Source organism: Cotesia typhae, unplaced genomic scaffold, assembly GCF_013202065.1.
Source record: "Cotesia typhae breed Kobodo isofemale line unplaced genomic scaffold, CoteBio_Ctyphae contig_5, whole genome shotgun sequence".
In the NCBI taxonomy this organism is placed as follows: Eukaryota; Metazoa; Arthropoda; class Insecta; order Hymenoptera; family Braconidae; genus Cotesia; species Cotesia typhae.
Window position 1 is genome coordinate 9,766,765 of NW_027423757.1, and position 19,678 is coordinate 9,786,442.

The window sequence follows — 19,678 nt, forward strand, 5'->3', positions numbered from 1 at the left end:
ATTGATGTCATCCTTTAGCCGCGTGCCAAAACTCGAGTCAGAAGAATATTTTAATTCGGTTATTGCAAGCAGCAATATCCCATCAACTGTCTACTGTGGAAGCTGAGAGAGAAATTTACCAGGCACTTGGCACTCTGCCCATTCGACCCCTTTCTCCGGGGCTCGGATTTAGCATTCTCCAACGCGTGTATTTATAAGTACATGGAATATATACAACAACTATGTATGCGTGATTTTCCGAGTATTGCACCTCTACTTGGGATTCAGCAGAATGTATAACATTGCTATGTAGACATTAACTGCAGGCTGGCAAGCGCATATTCATGCAAACGCATACATATAACACCCAACAGCTAACACAGTTGAATAAAACTATAGCATTCATAGTGAGGGTCACGGTCACCCTCTCCTCACCAGAAGTTCGGTTTACCGACCGGCGTTTGCTATTCCAACCCTTTACTACTCTTTCTTTTTCGCAACTCTGAGCAGGAGCTCAGAATATAAGCGCACGTGTGTTGAATTAAACGCCACGGTTCCAAGTATAAAACTAAATTAAGAGTTTATAACATTGTTCCCTTTCCTGAAATCGCTTCGCGATCCACGACAGCCACCTTATACTGCTGGATAATATAAATCAAGGTGAAGAATTATTCCTTGCCGTCTGGGAAACTTTCTGTATGCTCTGCGGTACTCTATAACTACTTTTTAGCGACTCTGTGATTGCCTTGTTAAGCCGTTACCTTCCCGGGGGAGTTTTGGTGTGATTGAACCCCACACCGACAGAAACACCGACTCTACTACTACTACTACTACTACTACTACTACTACAATTACAATTACTATTACTGTCACTGTTGCCAAATGCTAGAGAGGAAAGAAATGCGTCTACATTAGAGTTAGTGGAGTTAGAGCTCTAGTCCATTTATATATTATATCTAATTCAAACGGAGAAGTAAAGAGAGCTCTTAGATTCTCAGGCAGGTCACGTACTCTTACTTTATTCTCACTTTCAGCTTGGTGTAGTCTTCTTGTTTTACCCAACCACGGCGTAAGTACATACACTGGGGATCAAATTAAAAATATATGTACCGTTAGTATGTATACCGGATGTTGACACCAGATGCGTGATGTGATTTCTCATTGAGGAAGCATGCATCAACAGCAAGTCCTGGCTATATTACCAGTGCCAGGTGACGTCGCTTCTCATTTAATTTCTTACCGCCTGCAAGCTTTATTTTTAAAGTGTTTTTATTAAACTTTTTATTTTTAAGTTTGAAATTTTTTTGGGTCGTAAGAGTAATAATAACCTGTTTGGAAATTTATTTATAATATTTTTTACACAAATTTTATTTCATACGGTCAATATTGAAATCAAATATACTTTTATGTATACAATATATATAATTTTTTTTTAAAATAGTATGGATGAATTTATCAAATGTTACCGAGAGAAAGTAGATTTTGTTCAATTTGATACCGGTAAAAATAAACAAAATGTGTAAATAAAAATAAATTCATTTGTTAACTAAAAGTTGAGAGAATGATAAATATTTTATTTAAATAAAAAACGGGTCTGTGAAAAATCCAATTAAATTGATAAATAATAAAAATAAAATTTTATATTTGAATAATTTTTTCTTCAGCTAAAAAATTTTCAAAATTACTCAACTTTCGGAATTGTAAATATTTGAATAAATCAATCAAAGCAAAAAAGTCACACAAAGTTCTCAAGATATTGGAAGTCAAAAGTTTTTAATAATAATAAAATATCAGCAATATAAAATCTTAGATAAATTTAAATCTCAAAATTTCATTTTCGCTTTAAAGCTACTTTAAGTAATTTATCTTTTTGAATTATGTTCACGATATTGTAGTACGGCAACAATATTTCAAAATGTTAACATAAATAACTTTGTTAAAAAAGAGGAAAAGCCTTTAAGCAGCGCCTTAATTGAATGTAATCTTGAAACGTAAACAATACGGCGTTGTATTGGTTGAATAAAGAGTAACTTTTAATTTGCATCCCGGAAAAACAAATTTCCAATTTGTTAGCAAATGTTATTTATATGATAAGGATAAATTAATCGTGGATGCATGAGTTGGATGGTAATTTGAATATTCATGTCCCTCAGGTGATGGAAACGTTGTACATATATATATATATATATATATATATATATATATATATATATATATATATATATATATATATATATATATATATATATATATAGCTCGGTAGCTTGGCATCAACCCATCTATTGCACATTCGCTTGTACTCGGCAACAAGTACCACTACAACACCGTGTTATACGTTGTATACATAAATGTATATCAATATATATAAGCTCCTCGAACTTTCAATTCCCAAACCTGCAAGCATTTTTATTTTTAAATATTTTTCCAACCCACTCAGCGCACTGCGCTGGAAATACACCCAGGACATAAAAAATTCATGCTTGCCGTCTACGTCACTGTTATTTTAAAAGTTACACGGCAATAAAAATTATAATTTAATCAATAATTTAATTATTACTCCTTTGGTTAATTTATTATTCATCGTCTGCTGGGAAAACTACATTCATTACTATTGCATCGACGGTTAATGCATATCCACCGAGTAGTCACGAATAACGCGTTTTACTTCAGCGTCAGAAAATCCTAGATTCCACAATCTACAATGAGGATTACCGAGTTTAAGCCAGTAGGTTGCTCCTAAAGCAACAAATAAAACTAAAAAAAAAATATTTTACTTGTTTTAAGTTTTTTTTTTTTAAATGCATCAATACAAGCTTGCAAGTTCTTCTCTGGCTCATAAATATTTCTTCATGTCACTTATCCTCTTACTCTCAAGCGAAATTATCGCATGAATTTTTAAAAACCATTACTGTGTACCGTTCATTCAAAGACACCTGAAAACCTTCCACTGTAATTAATGGATAATACAATAATCCCTTTTACTGCGTCATTATTGAATTAACTCTCTTATAAAGCTTTTTACTTATTAACCCTCGTCCACTTTCATTTAGTTCATTTACTAAAACCATAGAAAGATAACTTAAAAAAAAAAATTCTCACAATAAAAATTACTAAAATAATTATTGAAAAATTTATTTAAAAAATATTTTTTTATTTTTTATTTTACTGTTGTTTATAAATTTATTTAATTAACAATAAATTTTACAGCTTTAAATACCTTTGACGCAAAACTTATAATTATCTAAGAACTTTCTCTCTTATTGGGTGTTTTTATCGAGTTCTAGGAATGTAGGATAATTTACAGGTAAACTAACAGAGGTTGAACACAATAAAAGTAAATTTAATGTCCGTCCGAAGTAAATCCGTCGGAATAAAATTTAACGGGTGGTAAAGTATTTTGAAAGTGCTTTTTACTGCGGAGAATAAAAAAAAAAAAAAATAGAAAATCCGAGAAAAGCACTTAAAAAATACTCACTAAATATATTGACCGTGAAAATAAAATGAAAAATCCTGAAAGAGTAATTACCTTTATTTTCTTTTGGTTATTTGTTTCAGGTCGGTGTAAAATGGAGTCCAGTGAGTGGATCTCCTCTTGTACGACGTAGTATAACCAGAGCAAACAACGTGATACCAGATCGTCGAGCACAAGTATCAGTAATAGCAATAATAGCTGCAACCAGGTGGTGTACTAGAAGACGTTGCCAGTTGACACACATCGAAGCTCGTTAGTGGCTGAGTGACGATGCCTTGGCTACTTCCGGACGAAACTTGACCATCCTCTGTCGACAGATAATAAACACACACACACACACACACACACACACACACACACACACACACACACACACACACACACCCACACCGCTCACGATCATATACACATATAGATATATATATATATATTTGGTGGATAGTGAGGATAAAAGAGTGTCCCTGCAATCTCTCCAGATTGTAGACCATGTCTGGGCTGACGTCAGGCTCGATCTCGAGCACGGTCGCAGGCCAAATAACAAGCACCCTTTTGCCAACAGTTACCAAGATTGACGCAAGGGACGACTTAAGCTCTCTATCTGTTGTGATTGCCTTCTCGATAGTTTTTGTCCTCGCTGCGGTGACCATCACCAGCAACACCATGATCCTAGCAGCCTTCTACAGATACAAGAGACTCAGGACCGCCTCGAACTGCCTTCTGGCTTCTCTCGCGGTCAGTGACTTCGGGGTGAGTATCTTCCCTTAGTTTCTCCCTCGGGAAATCGATCTTCCCTAACGGTACGACGAGATACAACCCCCGGGAATAAGTAATTTATTATTAAAGACCGAGATAAATTTAACGGTGTGTTTTTAGGAATGCAGAAGGAGAATTGCATATCTTACAGCGAAGCTATTTTGCCGTAAAATTTTTTTTATTATTCAACCTAGGCGTTAAATTTTTATTTATACAAAAAATATGGTAAAATGTGTTTCTCCTACTATTTCACATATTTTTTATTTTTTAATAGAATACGAAGGAAGAAAATAGCAATTTTTACTTTTTTTTGCAAAGCGAAAATCCCTGAAAAAAAATTTATTATATCTACACAAGAATTTATTTAAACTAACAATTTAATATATTAATAATTTGACAAAAAAATATTAATATTTATTTCTACCATTATAAGCAAACAAAAAACTTAATAAATTAGATTATAAATAGTAATAAGTGTCCCATCGTACTTAAAACTAGAAAAATTACAGTTCAAAATAACATTTTTCTAAATTCAAACTTTGAGTGTTAATTTTCAGAGCTTTCAATGTAAATATTACATTCTATAATGTAATTCTTTTAAAATCTGTAATAATTATAATCTGAAACTATAACTTTTCGAGTTTTCTTTTTTCCGTGTAAGCCAATAAGAAATCAAGGTCCATTTTTTACGATTGGTATTAAGAATTTCGATAAAATTACCTTGATTATAGTCATCAATTTTACATTATACCCCTATAATCAATGTTAGAGTGCAGAAGTTGTTGTACCAATGATTAATACGGATTTATTAGGGTAGGATCATTTTGACTTTTACAAATTCATAATAGTTAACATCTGAAATAGTAGAATTTACACGAAATATATAATGTTAAAAATCTCTCCGTATAAGGGATTTAAATTTTCTCGATAAATTTATTTCTAATGATTATTAGTTACCCATTTAATGTTTTCGCATCCCCTACAAAGTTTCGAGGCCAAAAAGTTGGTTCATTAATTATTTTTATGTTGACATGGTAATTTATGATTTTATAGTTACATATAAATTTTTTTATGTAGCATATAAATTCTTGCTAAAATATATTTCCCATTTTTTCATGAAAAAAATACATTTTACATAAAAAAAAATGACCATATAAACATATAAGAATTTTTCTCCAAGAAAAAATGGTAAAAATTTCCATTTTTTTGCCCATGAATAAGCGTATGGAGCGTATAATTTTCGATTTTCAAGCCAACATTATTTAATATAATATAATTGAATACATTCAACAGGTTGGGGTCTTCATTCCCTTCGGTGTATACATGGAACTATTAGAACCACCCGAAACAGGAGTTTCGAGTATTTGTATTCTTCCGTACTGCATCGTAATCGCTCTGTGCAGTGTCAGTGTACTTGTCACCGTGGCAATAGCTGTCGATCGGCTGACATCACTTGCTCAACCACTTCGTTACAAAAATATCATCACTCACAGCAGCGTTGAGAAGTACATCGCCGTGTTCTGGATTTATGCTATCGCAGTAGGACTTTCGCCGCTTATATATGCACACATTACGGGATTTCCGCCAACCAATGGGTAGGTATATAATGTACTCTGCAAACTGCTGAGCTGAAAGAAAAAATTGAGATTTTAAAATAGTTAAATTTTATGTAGGTTCAATGTTTTCTGTGATGTATGTATGGCTCGACAATTTGAATAGATTAACGATGAATAACCTTCATTGAAGCTATTATCTATACGGGACTATTAAGTGCACGAGTCTAGAATGTCCGGCTGTGCATGAATCTACACTATTTTGTGCTCCGTATTGGGAATAATCTCAAAGAAATTTATTGATCCAAAGTTTATAGACGTTATCGAATTATTAATCGTAATTAATGTCGGCTATAGATCTACTTTTTTGAATTATCTTCTTGAATCGTGTCTTTAATGTATAAGAAAGAAAACCGGAAAGCGCCCACTCGGAATATTTATTTTATTTTTATTTATGGTAATTATTTACAAGTGCGGTCAAATCCATTTTGGGCCATAACTAAGTAAAAAATTATCATTTTCAAATTTTTTTTGATTCTGTTTGTTTTTACGGCGGGTTTATGATAAAAAATGTCGTGAAAATAAAAAATAAAGATTTCGATAGCTTTTTTTGCCTTCAAAAGTTGGAAAAAATTTTGGCTCTCATGTTTTTGGATAAAATTTCTATTTTATCTTTTTGATATATATTTTTTTTTTTTTTTTAAATACATTAAAAAAAACGAACAATTTAGAAAAAAAAAATTTAACATCACAATTTTCTAAAAAATTTGTTAAAATTTGAAATTTCTTCTTAGATTTTTTTTTTCTTAAAATAAAAACAATCAAGTTTTAAAAAAAATTTTTTATGTAGATATATACCTACAGAAATGATTATATCATTTGTGCATAAAATCTGGTTAATATAATTTTTTATAATGAGGTATTGCTTAGTATCAGTCGCATTTCATCCAGAGAAAAAAAAAATAAATACGATTTACATGCTAATAATAAGTGTAAAAATAGAATACTGTCTACACTGGAGATAAAAATATTTAACAACTATCGGCTACATACGATCCAGTTTATAAGTTTTTTTTTCATCATTATTTCTTCAGCAAAGTGTAGAGATTTAAGATTGTCTGGTAGAAATGTTAAAATTATGTAGTTATAAAAATAATTTTTTTTAATCTCGAGTTTATTGAGGAATAATAATAGTAACAAAATATCTGGGTTAGAATCAACACTTTTAGAATAGTTATAAAAGTATTTTTGATTTATATTCCATACTTATGAACACTATGTCATATAAATTTATGAAATTTTTAGGTAATTTTCAACAGGCGGTATTTCAACGGCGATAGTTGTAGAAGAATGCAGATAAAGGTTTTAAACCTCGAGATTTTAGTTTAAAGGCTTGATATGTAAAAAATTTTATAGTCGACCGTTACTGAGTAGTCATAAAAAAAAAAAAAACGGTGGAAGAAAATTCTTATAAATTGGTAAATTATTTTAAAAAGATCCCCGGAATTGAATATTATTTTTTGAAAAAGTTCTCTATTAAAAATAAATTACTTTAAGACAAGTGGAAATGAAGCAATTTTTTATTTTGATTATTGGGAAAGTGTCAAGTTATCAAGAATAATTATTGTCGGAAATTAGATATTAAAATTTAGTATAAAATCTTGTATTTTATCATGAAATTATAACACTCGATAATTTATGCAAGCTAAAAAATTGATTTTATAAACAAGAATTATATAATGTCATTGAAAAAAAAAATTTTAATGGATGAAAAGTGCAAATGAAAGTAAAAAATGGATCTAAGAGTGATTAATTGTGACAACATAGCTTGACCGAAAATTTAACCGCCATAAATTGTCAAGTCATTCAACCGTTTTAACTTTAATAGAAGATTCGGTGGCCGTGGTCGTGGTCTAACTCTACGATACTTTACGCTTAGTATAGCCCTGGTTTACGCTCTCAAGGCAATCCGTTCATTAATCGTTCCTCTCAGACAAAGCCACGCCTCTTCATCAATCTCTCAAAGTTATGTGAGTCGAACCGACAATATTTTATTATTCTTCTTCTGTAAAATATAAGAAAATTTTATATTTTCTTTATAGACTTTGTCTACTTACCTTCGTTATCTATTTCTACTGTCCCTCTGATATTGGAATTTCGAAAATTCATTACAGCGGAAAGATTGTTTCATCCTGCACATCCAGTATCCTCGGACAATGAAAGAAACGTCGCAAATTTTTTATACTTTCAATTGTCCCTTTGTGACGACTGAAAATAATAAAAACCCGAGCGAAATATAACTGGAATTATTTTTGTGCAAGAAACCGACCGGTGTCAAAAAAAAAAAAATAGACAAAATTTTTTTATAAAGCATCAACGAAAAAAAAAAAAAAAAATAATATTCGTTATTCGTTTACACATTTTTTTTCTGGTGGCTCTTTTTTGTATATATACTCAAGTCCAATTACATTTTGCGTTCTATTTTTATGCCACGTCGTACTAATGATGATAATATTCGATTCACTCTACATAAATATGATCTCGTTACTTCTATTCGGCTCTCTTTAGCTTTTTTCTTCTTTAGCATCTCCGCCTCCAACTCTTTCTCTCTCTTATTTTTATTTGTAATTTTTCTTTATTAAACGAAGCATATAAAAAAGTATAACTAAACCATTTCAATTGATCAATAGAAACAAAAATATAATAATAATAATAATAATAATAATAATAATAATAATAATAATAATAATAATAATAATAATGTCGTCCTGATTGTTGGCGTCCTAGGAGGGATGAAACAGTCTTTTGTATCCTCACTTGCCAAAGTTCCAGCTTGCTCATCAAAAGCTGAGTTCTTGGCAGTTAGGATGCAGAAGGCTGTTTTACTTGGTTCTCTCCGTCTCTTAAGGGAAATGACTTTGGCCTGCTGTGATCACTAACCGCCTTGTTGTGCGGAGTGGTCCAGCAGTAACGGATGGAGCTCAGGCTGGGCCCTCGGAGAATCGGACTCCGGGGATAACCCCCCTGAGCATTTAATAACAAAATAATAATAATAATAAAAACTATATTGTACACAGAATGAAAAATTTTTTGACTGGAGAACAAAATTCTTGGCTCAAGAAAATTTTCGTGTGCCTGAAGGAAGACTGAAGTTAAAATTTTCTTTGAAATTCTATTCTTGGTGAAAGTCATTTTTTTTTTAATTCAAATTATCATAAATACTTGATACAATAAATTTTTATATTTGATTAAGAATTTTAGATACTTAAGGGAAGCAGCGTTACCTACTTCTCAGAAAAAAACATTATTTGATCTTCCCATTTGACATGTTAATCAATAAAAATATTAATGAAAATTTACTATCGAGATATTTAATTTTTTGGAGCAAGAGAGCAATTTTCTCAAGGCAAGAAAATTTACTTCTACCTGTTGCTTTGGCATTTAAATCAAATAAATAAATAAAGAAATAAATTTTTTATAGCAAAAGGCTGAATTTTCTCAAAACAAGAAAATTTTCTTGACTTAAAAAAATTTTCTTGGATCAAGATATGTATTTCTATTAATTTAAAGCAAGAGAGTTAATTTTTTTGGAATAAGTGAAATTTCTTGTGTCAAAAAAAATATTTTTTTCTCTCAAAAAAAAATAATTAGAAAGAAACATATTTTTTTGACTCGAGTGAAGCTTTTTTTCTGTGTATGATAGCTCTGTAGGTTGTTGAATTTTAATGAAAATTAATAAAAAAAAAACTAAACTTTATTCTCCTTTTGTTACAGTGGAAGCTGTCGTTTCGGAGCGGCAATCCAGCCACCGGTTCGTGTATTTCTAGTGGTTGCAGTTTGGGCTCCAAGTGCTTTCGTTTTGCTCGGCTGTTATATATATGTTTACCTCGTTGCACGTGCACACGCTCGAGCAATCTACACTGTCGAGCTGTCATTCAGACATCAAACGCAGACACTGGCTCTACCGCGTTATGGCCAAACTTTAGCGGTAACTGTTGGAGCTTTTCTCGTCCTCTGGCTGCCTTTTCAGGTAATAACACTATCCGTTACCGAATCTGTTATCATTGTGTTTTATTAAAGCTTTCAATTATTTTTATTCTGGTAAAAAAATTCAAGCTTCTTTCTTTTTATTTTTCTTTAATAAAACTAAAATACAATACTGAAACTGAAGCTGCGGCTGAATTGAATTCAATGGAAAATTAATTGTCAGTGACAGAGAAATGTCTGATCGCACGACGGGTGATCTACTTGCTTAGTATCCAGCAAGAAGTAACACTATGTACAAGTAACAAGTTATGGTGAATACATTAGCATGTTTATCACGTAGTCCCGACATGCCAGTACGTAAATTCGATCTATTCCTGCTATAGGAATATATTCTAAAACTAAAACTTTGCCACTGGATGTATGTAGTATATAGTAACTCTGAGAGAGAGATAATGCTGGTTGATTTCTATACTCAGGGCAACGCTAGGGAAATATATGTATGCACTTATACATAGCGAAGAGTATGAACAGAATTACAAAGCTACAAGCCAACAGTAACCAACTTTTCTAACGTTGACATCATCTCAAGGGAAAGTTTCTATAGATTTTTCATCGCTTGGCTATAAAAAGAAAATGGCTGAAATTTTTTTCAACTTTGAGTTATCTCAACTTGGCCATCAAACTTTAGAGTATTAAATTAATTATTTGTCACTGAATTTTTCCTTTTTCTCAGAAAGAAATTTTTCTTCCCACTGCTACTGCACTGATAAAAAAAAATTTTTTTTATTTTGTTTAAGAAATTTTTTTATTAAATTAATTTTTTCATAAAAAATTCTTGAGCTAAAAATTTATTTTTGGTCTAAAAAAATTTTCTTGTTTCAAGAATTTATTCTCTTGACTCAAAAAAATGATTTTCTTCAAAATAAAATTCTTGATTAAAGAATTTGGCTCTTGAGTCAAGTGAATTTTTTTATCAGTGTGCCTGAAGATATTGAAAAATATATAGACAGATAAATTGATATAAAAAAATTAAAAATAAAAAGCGAATTCGACGATTACCAGTGATTTAAATTCTCAGCTGAGTTGACCTGGTTTCAGTACTTGAGCAAAGTTAAATTCTTTAGTTGAAAGAATGAAAGGCATATTGAGGCCAGCTGGTGCATTATTTCTCTCGCTTCAGACTGTCCCTTCTTCTTTATATTGTTTACTTATCCATAGATGGATCACGAGCTTTATCCGACATTTATTCACAGCTCTGTAATGCAATAATCTCTGTCAAAGGACATTATGACTTTGATGTAATTAATATAATTAGCTCTTATAAGTTATTAACGAAATAAAAAAACAATAAAAAAAAGTTAGTAAAAAATAAAATAATAAAATGAATGATATTTTTCCAGGCGTGCATGCTGCTTGACGTATTCTGTGGTACTAGTATCCTGTCAGAGTGGACAATTGTTTGGCTGGGTCTACCAATTCTCGCTCACAGCGGCGTAAATCCCTGGATCTATGCGTTTCATCATGGCGAAATGCGCGTAGCAGCTGGTAAAATAGCGGAGGATGTTGTAACGTTCTTTGGCATCCATCCAAGCCGTTACGGGTGCTCCCCGGTAGCTCGTGGTGGCTCAAATCTGGAGCTCGGCGCGGTAAACAAGAATCACGAGGATCGTCGACCGCCTGTTGAAGATTGCTTTGCCGCAAAACATCAGAATAATTTTTACCCCGTAAGAGAGCGACGATCTGAGACGACCAGTAATAACATTGAGATTTCTCCGGAGGGCAATGAATCCGGAAAGCGATTCTCCCAGTATGAGTCGGTAGTCGATGTAATCGAGGAGGATGTTCACGATCTGGCTAAAATGCTCGGAGCTGAATATGCCGTCAATAGATGCCACTTGATAGATACAAATCACAATGTAGACAAAATAAAAAACCTTAAATATCTGCTGGATCCAACCTTCAACAAAATACGTCACTTACGTAAATTGAATCACAAAAGTATGGCCTGCTGTGGTAAACACGATGGAGAAAATCAGGGTAAGAATTTAAATCAATTTAGATTCATTTCGTATCAGAATTTAAAAAGTGATATAAATAGTCGACGAACGCTCAAACTGAACGCTTTGTCGGATCCAACGTTAAATGTAGACACTCCGTACAGTGGGAGTGTCGATTTGGGTGAAGGACTTCACAAAGACACATTACTACGCTTTAATCAACGAAGAGACTCCGGTCTGGCTTCTATGTCTGATCCTAACATCAAAGCGATTCATCTTGTCAAGGCGCACAGTCATAGAGTTGTGGTTCCCGAGTGCCATCGGTTCTCTGTACAGAGCCTAGATCACCCACGGTGTTTTATTCAATCCCGTAAGCCTGATAGAAAAACCTCCCGGGACTTAAATCCGGTCAAGACAAGGAGTGAGATTGCTGCCAGATGGAGACAGGCAGCATCTAAACAGCTTACTGTCACCGCTAATAAACTCTCGAGCTTTTTTCACCCGGAGCACCATCGGCTGAGTAATTTTAGCGAACACCAGCTCACGATCGCATCACGCTCGTCCTTACATTTGCAGCCACCCCAAAGATACTTCGACAGTCTAAGACATTCCGAGTCTGTCGACTGCGGTATCGAAGGATCCAAACTTTTAGAGCCTAAGAGACTTAACGGCACTTTGACTGTTCCTATAATTCATTCGGAGCCGCCCAGTCCGCAAGTTGACTTCCCACCTTTGGCAGCGCTGAGGGAAGAAGAGTCGCTGGATGACCTGGAGACGATCAGATCTCCTCAGACGAGGCGTAACAGCTCCAAGAGCCCGGTAAGACACTCAGATCCCTTTCCTTATGTTTTGCTGAACATCGAAGACTTTGACAAGGAAATAAGCCTCGAGGCTTCCAGTCACAATGTCAAGTCGATTGATCCAGATGAATTGATTGCTGCTTTATCGAAAGCTCCTGCAGAGACTCGGCTGTCTGGCAGCAATCTTTTTCCAGAGCACGACTCAACGAGGTTTAGCTCGCGAAGACCCTCCGATTTGAGGTGGTCAGAGGCCTCCAGAAGTCAAGAGATACTTTCGAATATTAATGAACACCAAAAGTCACCGTCCTCCTACTCGGTAAATAATTGTCAGACTTGCAACAGCGGGAGCGATCTTAATGATGTAACTTGTTTTGATTCATTTATGTGTCCTGACGCACTTAGTTCCTCGTTACGTGAGTCCTTTTTTGAAGCACCGTCAAATCCAGACTCAGACGTTTTCACCTCGCTAGAAGACACCGAGATTAAGGAGTCGGTGCCGAATCCACGCAGGTGGATTCTTCCACCTGTTCATTCTTCCGTCACTTCCGTTAATAATAAAACTATAAATAATAATCATAATAATAATAATAATAATAATAATAATAATAATAATAATAATAATTGTCGGGACAATGGTATTAGCAAGCGGCCGGAAAATGAGTCGCGTCAAAGCAAGTCGTCGGATTCAGTAATGTTGAGGTGCCGGCACGCCTTTCTGTGGCTGCAAATGACGGGTCACAGAGGTAAAATTAGTCTCAATTCCAGCAAAGATGTGATAATTAATGGCTCGAAGAAAAAAATAAGATTAGCCCCGTTGGCTCCTTCTACACCTATTGACATTTGTTCACCCTCTGTAGAGATTAAGGGCTCATCTGGTATTGGAGTTAGAGTGTAAACCTGCCGAGAAAAAACAATTATTTAATCTTTGATGTCTTTTTCAATTGTACAAAGAAGTAATATTAATATTGTCGAGTACTTATTGTTGAGAAGAAAATACAATTATCAACGTGTAAAATCAAAAAATATTTGTTCGGTGATAAGAAATTGTTGTGTCGATATGTAGTTTAAATAAAAATTGTCCTAATATAATATTAGAGGCTACTTGTCTTAAGAAATGTATATTAATTTATGAATAATTTTTTAACAATGTTGGAATGGGTTAAAATCGTGTCAGCCAATTATGACCGATTACTGTGATAGAAGTTGAATGAAATGATTGTTGTACCTGTATAAAAAATATAAATAAATTATATATGTTAATATGTATATTTATTGTAAAATAATTAATTATTAATTGATAATTTTTTCATAAATTATTAATTTATTGTGCCAATTTGAGCAAATTAAATTACCAAAGCTTTAATTGCGACAGTTAAACATTATATTTGTAATTAAAAGTTTCAAAATAAAGAAGAAAGAAATAATTAAGGACCAAAATAAATAAAATCGAATAGTCGTAGCTTAAAAGTAAATTTAAAATAAAAGAGTTACACTTAAAACTCTATAATGTTTTTTTTTTTACTCACTGATTAAAATTATATTGCAAACAATAAGCTTGTATATGGCGAAGAAATTAAAATGTAACACGGATGTATCTTCAATAATTATACGCTGTTTGTAAAATAGACTTTTAGTATTATGTATGACAATTATTGATTATGAAGATAAATTTCAAAACTATGTTTGTCAATGGCCAATTAAAAAAAACGTAACAGAGCTACTTTTTATACGCATAAATAAAGCGCATGTATGTACTTTCTCATTAAACAGTTACCTGTTAAAACTCACGTACCTCTATAGAATTTTCAGTGTTTCTGATACTAAAAATTCTATACCAACTGCGTCCGATACTCACAATAAAGTTAATAGGAAGGATAACGAAACAATACCAAAGAGACCCCTAATTAAATTACAGATACATTCATATCCATATATATTTTTATGAAAAAGCTTATATTTCCTCTGTGGAAAATATTCATCAACTTCTCTGATGTATAAAACTTCAATTTATTATTACGTAAAATTAAAAGTCAATAAAGAGAAATATAAAAACAACGTTTGTTTTATTATTAATTAATTACCACCATTTTTAGTGATAAAATTGTTTTATCATTTCTTCATTGCAATACTTGATTTTTTTTATTATTTATTTTATACATTTTTAACATTAAAATTAATTGGAAACTAAGAAAAAAATTTTTTAGTAAATTAATAATATTAATTTTACTTTTATTTTAAAAATGCAAAAGAAGAAATGACCTTTTATTCCTAAAAGGTTCATCCGATTGTTTCAAGGATGACTTGTGCTTCCATCTATCGATAAAATTTTAGTTAAAAAAATTTTTTCTCTTACCAACAAGAGCGACAGTAAAAATTCCTACATTATCAATCTGTAGTACAGTGACCTAGTTTCGCATAATATGATGAAATTTTTTTCCACGTTACTTACAGCTTACTGGTTACTGCAGTAAATCTTGACTCAGATGCACATGCTAAGTCAACAGCCGTTAGTATTGTGCAATTCATTTCAGCCCATGATTTATGCTGATAAGTTAAATAATTGGTGTGTAATTAAATTCCAGTGAAATAACAATCAGTATTGCAAGGTTCCATATTTTAGTTGAATAATAGTTAAAAAAATGGAGCCCGTAACAGTAGGAATTGAAACGTTAGAGGTTAATGGAGACAATACACAAGAGGATGTTGTTACCCCTTGGACTGTTGAAAGTACTAGTGAGACAGGAATAGATTATGATAAATTAATAAGTGAGTATAATTTTCAACAATTTAAAATTTACATTATAACTGATGAATTAATTTAATTATGTTACTTTAGAGCGGTTTGGCAGTTCGAAAGTAGACCAGGAGCTGCTGGACCGATTTGAAAAAATAACCGGCAAACCCAGTCACCACTTTTTGCGTCGTGGTATATTTTTTTCACACCGTGATATGCATACAGTATTGAATTTATACGAGCAGGGCAAGCCGTTTTACTTGTACACAGGACGAGGCCCTAGTTCAGATGCAATGCACGTTGGACACATGATCCCATTTGTTTTTTGTAAATGGCTCCAAGAGGTGTTTGACGTTCCGCTGGTAATACAACTAACTGACGATGAAAAATCCATCTGGAAAAATTTAAAGGTAGAAGACGCGATAAAACTAGCGTATGAAAACGCCAAGGACATAATAGCCTTTGGCTTTGACGTCAAAAACACATTCATATTTTCCAATCTAGAGCACATCGGTACTAACCCAGCGTTTTATCAAAATATGATAAGAATACAAAAATCTGTGACATTCAATCAAATCAAAGGGATATTTGGATTTGGTGACAGTGATCCAGTTGCTAAAATAGCCTTTCCACCAACTCAAGCAGCTCCAGCAATCTCCAGCACGTTTCCTTTTATTTTTAAAAATGATAAGGTGCCTTGCTTAATTCCTTGTGGCATTGATCAGGATCCGTACTTCAGGATGACAAGAGATGTTGCTCCTAAAATGGGCTTTCCCAAGCCAGCATTGATGCACTCTTCATTTTTCCCAGCATTGCAAGGATCCCAGACGAAGATGTCTGCCAGTAATGTAAATTCGGCAATATTTTTGACGGATACTCCGAAGCAAATTAAGAGTAAAATAAACAAACACGCATTTTCTGGAGGACAAGCAACTGTTGAAGAGCACAGGAAACTCGGTGGAAATTGTGATATTGACATTTCTTACCAGTGGCTAAGATTTTTCCTTGAGGATGATGATAAACTGAATGAACTCAAAACGGTAAGCTATTTTACACTGAAAAAAAAAAAAATTCTTTATTGCAAGGAAAGAACAAAATTATACTGGATATCATCCCAGATTATACTGAGTGATATCTGTGGTGAAAAAAAAAATTTCAGGTCGTAGATAAAAAAAAATCCAGATTATACTCATTATAATATGGATTATACTCATTACAGTCTAGATTATACTCGTTATAATCTGGATTATACTAGCTACTATATGAAATTTTTTTTTACTCAGTATAATCTAGGATGATATCCAGTGTCATCTTGTTCTTTCCGTGTGGAATGTAAATTTTCTTGGTTCAAAAAAATATTCAAGAAGATTGAAAATTTCTTGGATGAAGTCGAAGTTTATTGAGCCAAGAAAATTTCTTCATGCTCCAAAATATTTTTTCTCTTTAAAATTTTTTTTTGGGCAAGAAATTTATTTTTTCTGTTCTTATTAATGGAAATTAATTTTTTTAATCCTGAAAATTTTTTTATAGAATTACACCAGCGGAGCTTTACTGACTGGAGAATTGAAACAAGAATTGATCAAGATACTCCAAGAGGTTATCAGCTCACATCAAGAAAGGAGAAAAAATATCACTGATGATTTAGTGAAAGAGTTTATGAAGCCGAGAGATCTTGGTTTCTCTTCGAAAAAATGCGTTTAATTAATTGTGATTAAATTTAATTTTATTTAGCGGGAAGCTTTTTTTTTCGCACGAACTGATTAATATTCTTTTTCATACTTAATATTTATAAAATTAATATTTATTTAAAAGGCATTTTGATAGTCAAAATTTTTTTCAGTTGCAATAGAACAATTATAATACAGTGTATAAAATTCTATTTTTCTTGATAAATTTTTTGTACTGTAAATATCACGCATTAAATGCAATGCTTTGTACATGAAAAAAAAAAAAAAAAAACCAATATAGTTCCAGATAAATAAACACGCTTTACAACTTAATTAAAAGAATGTTTAATTTACTTATATTAGGATAGTCTTCACATAGCTTCAGAAAAGTCGATTCGAAAAAAATACTAATAAAACTTGTTTATTTTTAAATTATTTGCCGCTTCATCCTGAGATAAACCGAAAAAGCTCACCACGTGGTAAGCCTTAAAAATCTTTTGTCACAAGAGAATTTTTCGTTTACAGTCATGCGTGAGTATTTATTTGTTTTTCCGTCATAGCGCAGCTTTTCAGCTCGGCCTCATTCATGTAACTTGAACATAAATCGTCACTTTGGTGACATGTATTGCAAAGCTGACTCGATGAATGATCGACTTCGGTAATGACTAAAACTAAAAAAAATTGTTACGTATTAAGTTAATTTTCCTCATTATTATTATTAGGAAGTTTACATTAAGTTTGTCTATTTAAAATTAATCAATTTTTAGAATTACTGAAATTTAAACTTTTTTTTTTTTTTTTTTTTTTTTTTTTTTTTTTCGTTCATACAATTTAATGATCTCATGTTCATAATCTATCATGTTTATAATTAACTTTTAATTTTTTATGAGCATCACTCATCGATAAAAATATATTTTTATTACAAGTTAAAATAGAATACAAACTTTATTTAAAAACAAACGCTGGATGAGTAAAAATAATCAGCTGGATTTGAAGACACGTAATATTCTTCGACCTTTGGATCTATAACAAAAATTATGAGATGAAATTATGACGAAATAAAGTATTAAAAAATTTAAATAATAATAACAACTTACTTAATAAAAAATATTATAATTTTTTATAATGTTAGTGCTTTAAATTTCATCAGCGAACCACCTCGATCATCAGGAGACTTAGGATCTTTCGTTTCTCTGACATTAAATTTCAAAAACATAACAATATATCCTCTCAATTCATGAGAATTAAAACGTGCTGCTAAATCGTAAATAGTCTGGGCGTTTTCAACTGTTAAAAAATCTTCACTTAGACTTTTTTCGCACATACGTTTGAGTGCTTTCAGCTCATACTTATCAGCTTCTCCAAATAAAGGTACAATGTGATCATCTAGATCTGTGACTTTATCTAAATAAATAAATTCTAATAATTTTTCAAATACTTTAGGATCCATATCAAAAGCAATTGAACTATATTTTTTTTCAGTTTGATTATAAACCAGCAGCACGTTCAATAATTTCGAACAGCGAATGTTGAGAACATCTTGATGGACTCGAATTGTTTTTCCCTTTACTTGTACTACAATATCACCATCAACTTCTTTGGTTTTGTATAATTCGTTAAAATTATCTGGAAGATCAGCTTTTGGGTAAAGCTCAATTATTTCATCAGCAGGCAATGGAGTAATGTCATCAAGAAAAAGTGTGAGCTGAAGACGGATGGTCAAAGTGTCGTTTACCAAAAATTGCTCTTTCTCACTAGAATTCCTCTTTAAAAAATGTATTATTTCATGAATATGGTGACCGTTTAAATACTCAGGACGTCGGCCAACAAATATCTCGTTTTTTTTATTATCAACAACATAAATTGAATAATATCCTCTGGTAGCAACTTTTTTTGACACAGAATTGAACTGTACAGCTACCCAAGTCTCACTGTACAAAGAATGATCAAATGATAATCTTAGAAACCACTTATCATTATCAATTTCAGCTCCTGAAGAAAACGTAAGGAACTCTGTCGTGGATCTTCTGCGCCTGGGATCAATAAATAAATATGAGCTTACATTAAAAACTTTATACTCATGCCAACTGGTATGTATCTTCCCGTCTTTTCTTCTTTGAAGAGACATTTTTCAAATACTATTCAAGAAAAACTTGTTGCTAATTCACGAATTAAACTTCTCTTCCTTTAACCATTTATTTCCGTTAATTAATCAACTTAGATCTAGTTTTCTTTGGGCTGAAATTATTCACTATTTAATAATGAAATTTTTTTAATATTATTTACTGTCAAAATACGGTTTTTTGTGATAAGCAGAAGCTTACTCTTAGAAAGTCTCGATAACTTCTGCTTAGTTCTGTCGGAACTATTTTCTCGTTTATATTCCGGCGTAAATTCTCCCTCGTTTTTGTGTCACACCCAACAGCGCAACTCTTAGCGGTTTCTTCTTACCTATCTGTAAATATCCCATGCCATAAACTGCTACATACTCCAACATCTAAAGGTTTAAAACCCTGTTTAAAAATATTGATTGAAAAGAATTAAAAATTATGAAATTCGAATTCTTTTCAATAATTTCAATTCTTCCGTTTGTATATATAGATATACAATTTGCATAGAGTGACCGCTTCTCAATTCTTTTCAATTAGAATTTTTAACCAGGGTAAGTAACTGTTTATTATCTTCAAATGATACCCCGAAAATCAATTATCATCTTCAATCGAAGATTCTGATGAA

The 19,678-nt window shown here is 32.2% G+C and overlaps 3 protein-coding genes across 5 annotated transcripts in view; 2 read left to right on the forward strand and 1 right to left on the reverse strand.

Annotated features, from left to right (window-relative positions):
* LOC141530952 (uncharacterized) overlaps nucleotides 1-14,596 on the forward strand; it is a 35,426-nt gene extending 20,830 nt beyond the window's left edge. The window contains exons 1-5 of one of the 2 annotated variants that reach the window (XM_074248357.1): nucleotides 1,171-1,190; nucleotides 3,535-4,198; nucleotides 5,498-5,799; nucleotides 9,532-9,787; nucleotides 11,145-14,596. In XM_074248357.1, the coding sequence (XP_074104458.1) occupies nucleotides 3,938-4,198; nucleotides 5,498-5,799; nucleotides 9,532-9,787; nucleotides 11,145-13,436 (3,111 nt within the window). In that variant the 5' untranslated portion in view covers nucleotides 1,171-1,190; nucleotides 3,535-3,937 and the 3' untranslated portion in view covers nucleotides 13,437-14,596. Of the gene's footprint in view, nucleotides 1-1,170; nucleotides 1,191-3,534; nucleotides 4,199-5,497; nucleotides 5,800-9,531; nucleotides 9,788-11,144 lie in introns of those variants that run through there. The other variant, XM_074248356.1, reaches the window with a different exon arrangement.
* Nucleotides 14,597-15,003: 407 nt separating this feature from the next.
* On the forward strand, nucleotides 15,004-17,187 carry Trprs (Tryptophanyl-tRNA synthetase). Its single transcript, XM_074248302.1, has 3 exons — nucleotides 15,004-15,307; nucleotides 15,378-16,315; nucleotides 16,806-17,187. The coding sequence occupies exons 1-3, from the start codon at nucleotides 15,181-15,183 to the stop codon at nucleotides 16,974-16,976; spliced, it is 1,236 nt and encodes a 411-aa protein (XP_074104403.1). The 5' UTR covers nucleotides 15,004-15,180; the 3' UTR covers nucleotides 16,977-17,187.
* On the reverse strand, nucleotides 17,116-19,388 carry LOC141530914 (protein maternal effect lethal 26-like). 2 transcript variants are annotated; one of them, XR_012479822.1, is made up of 3 exons: nucleotides 18,040-19,388; nucleotides 17,887-17,965; nucleotides 17,116-17,613 (listed from the first exon to the last, which is right to left on the reverse strand). XR_012479822.1 is itself a non-coding variant. In XM_074248303.1 (2 exons), the coding sequence occupies exon 1, from the start codon at nucleotides 19,068-19,070 to the stop codon at nucleotides 18,063-18,065; it is 1,008 nt and encodes a 335-aa protein (XP_074104404.1). In that variant the 5' UTR covers nucleotides 19,071-19,387; the 3' UTR covers nucleotides 17,751-17,965; nucleotides 18,040-18,062. The 2 variants fall into 2 exon arrangements, 1 of the variants encoding a protein (XP_074104404.1); XM_074248303.1 differs by lacking the exon at nucleotides 17,116-17,613 and having other exon boundaries at nucleotides 17,751-17,965; nucleotides 18,040-19,387.
* Between the last annotated feature and the right edge of the window lie 290 nt (nucleotides 19,389-19,678).

Excerpts from the sequence above, each read along its gene's own strand:
- Trprs (XM_074248302.1), top strand. The coding sequence starts at position 15,181 with ATGGAGCCCGTAACAGTAGGAATTGAAACGTTAGAGGTTAATGGAGAC. Across the intron at positions 15,308-15,377 it reads AGATTATGATAAATTAATAA|AGCGGTTTGGCAGTTCGAAA; the intron begins GTGAGTATAATT and ends ATGTTACTTTAG. Across the intron at positions 16,316-16,805 it reads AACTGAATGAACTCAAAACG|AATTACACCAGCGGAGCTTT; the intron begins GTAAGCTATTTT and ends ATTTTTTTATAG.
- LOC141530914 (XM_074248303.1), bottom strand. The coding sequence starts at position 19,070 with ATGTCTCTTCAAAGAAGAAAAGACGGGAAGATACATACCAGTTGGCAT.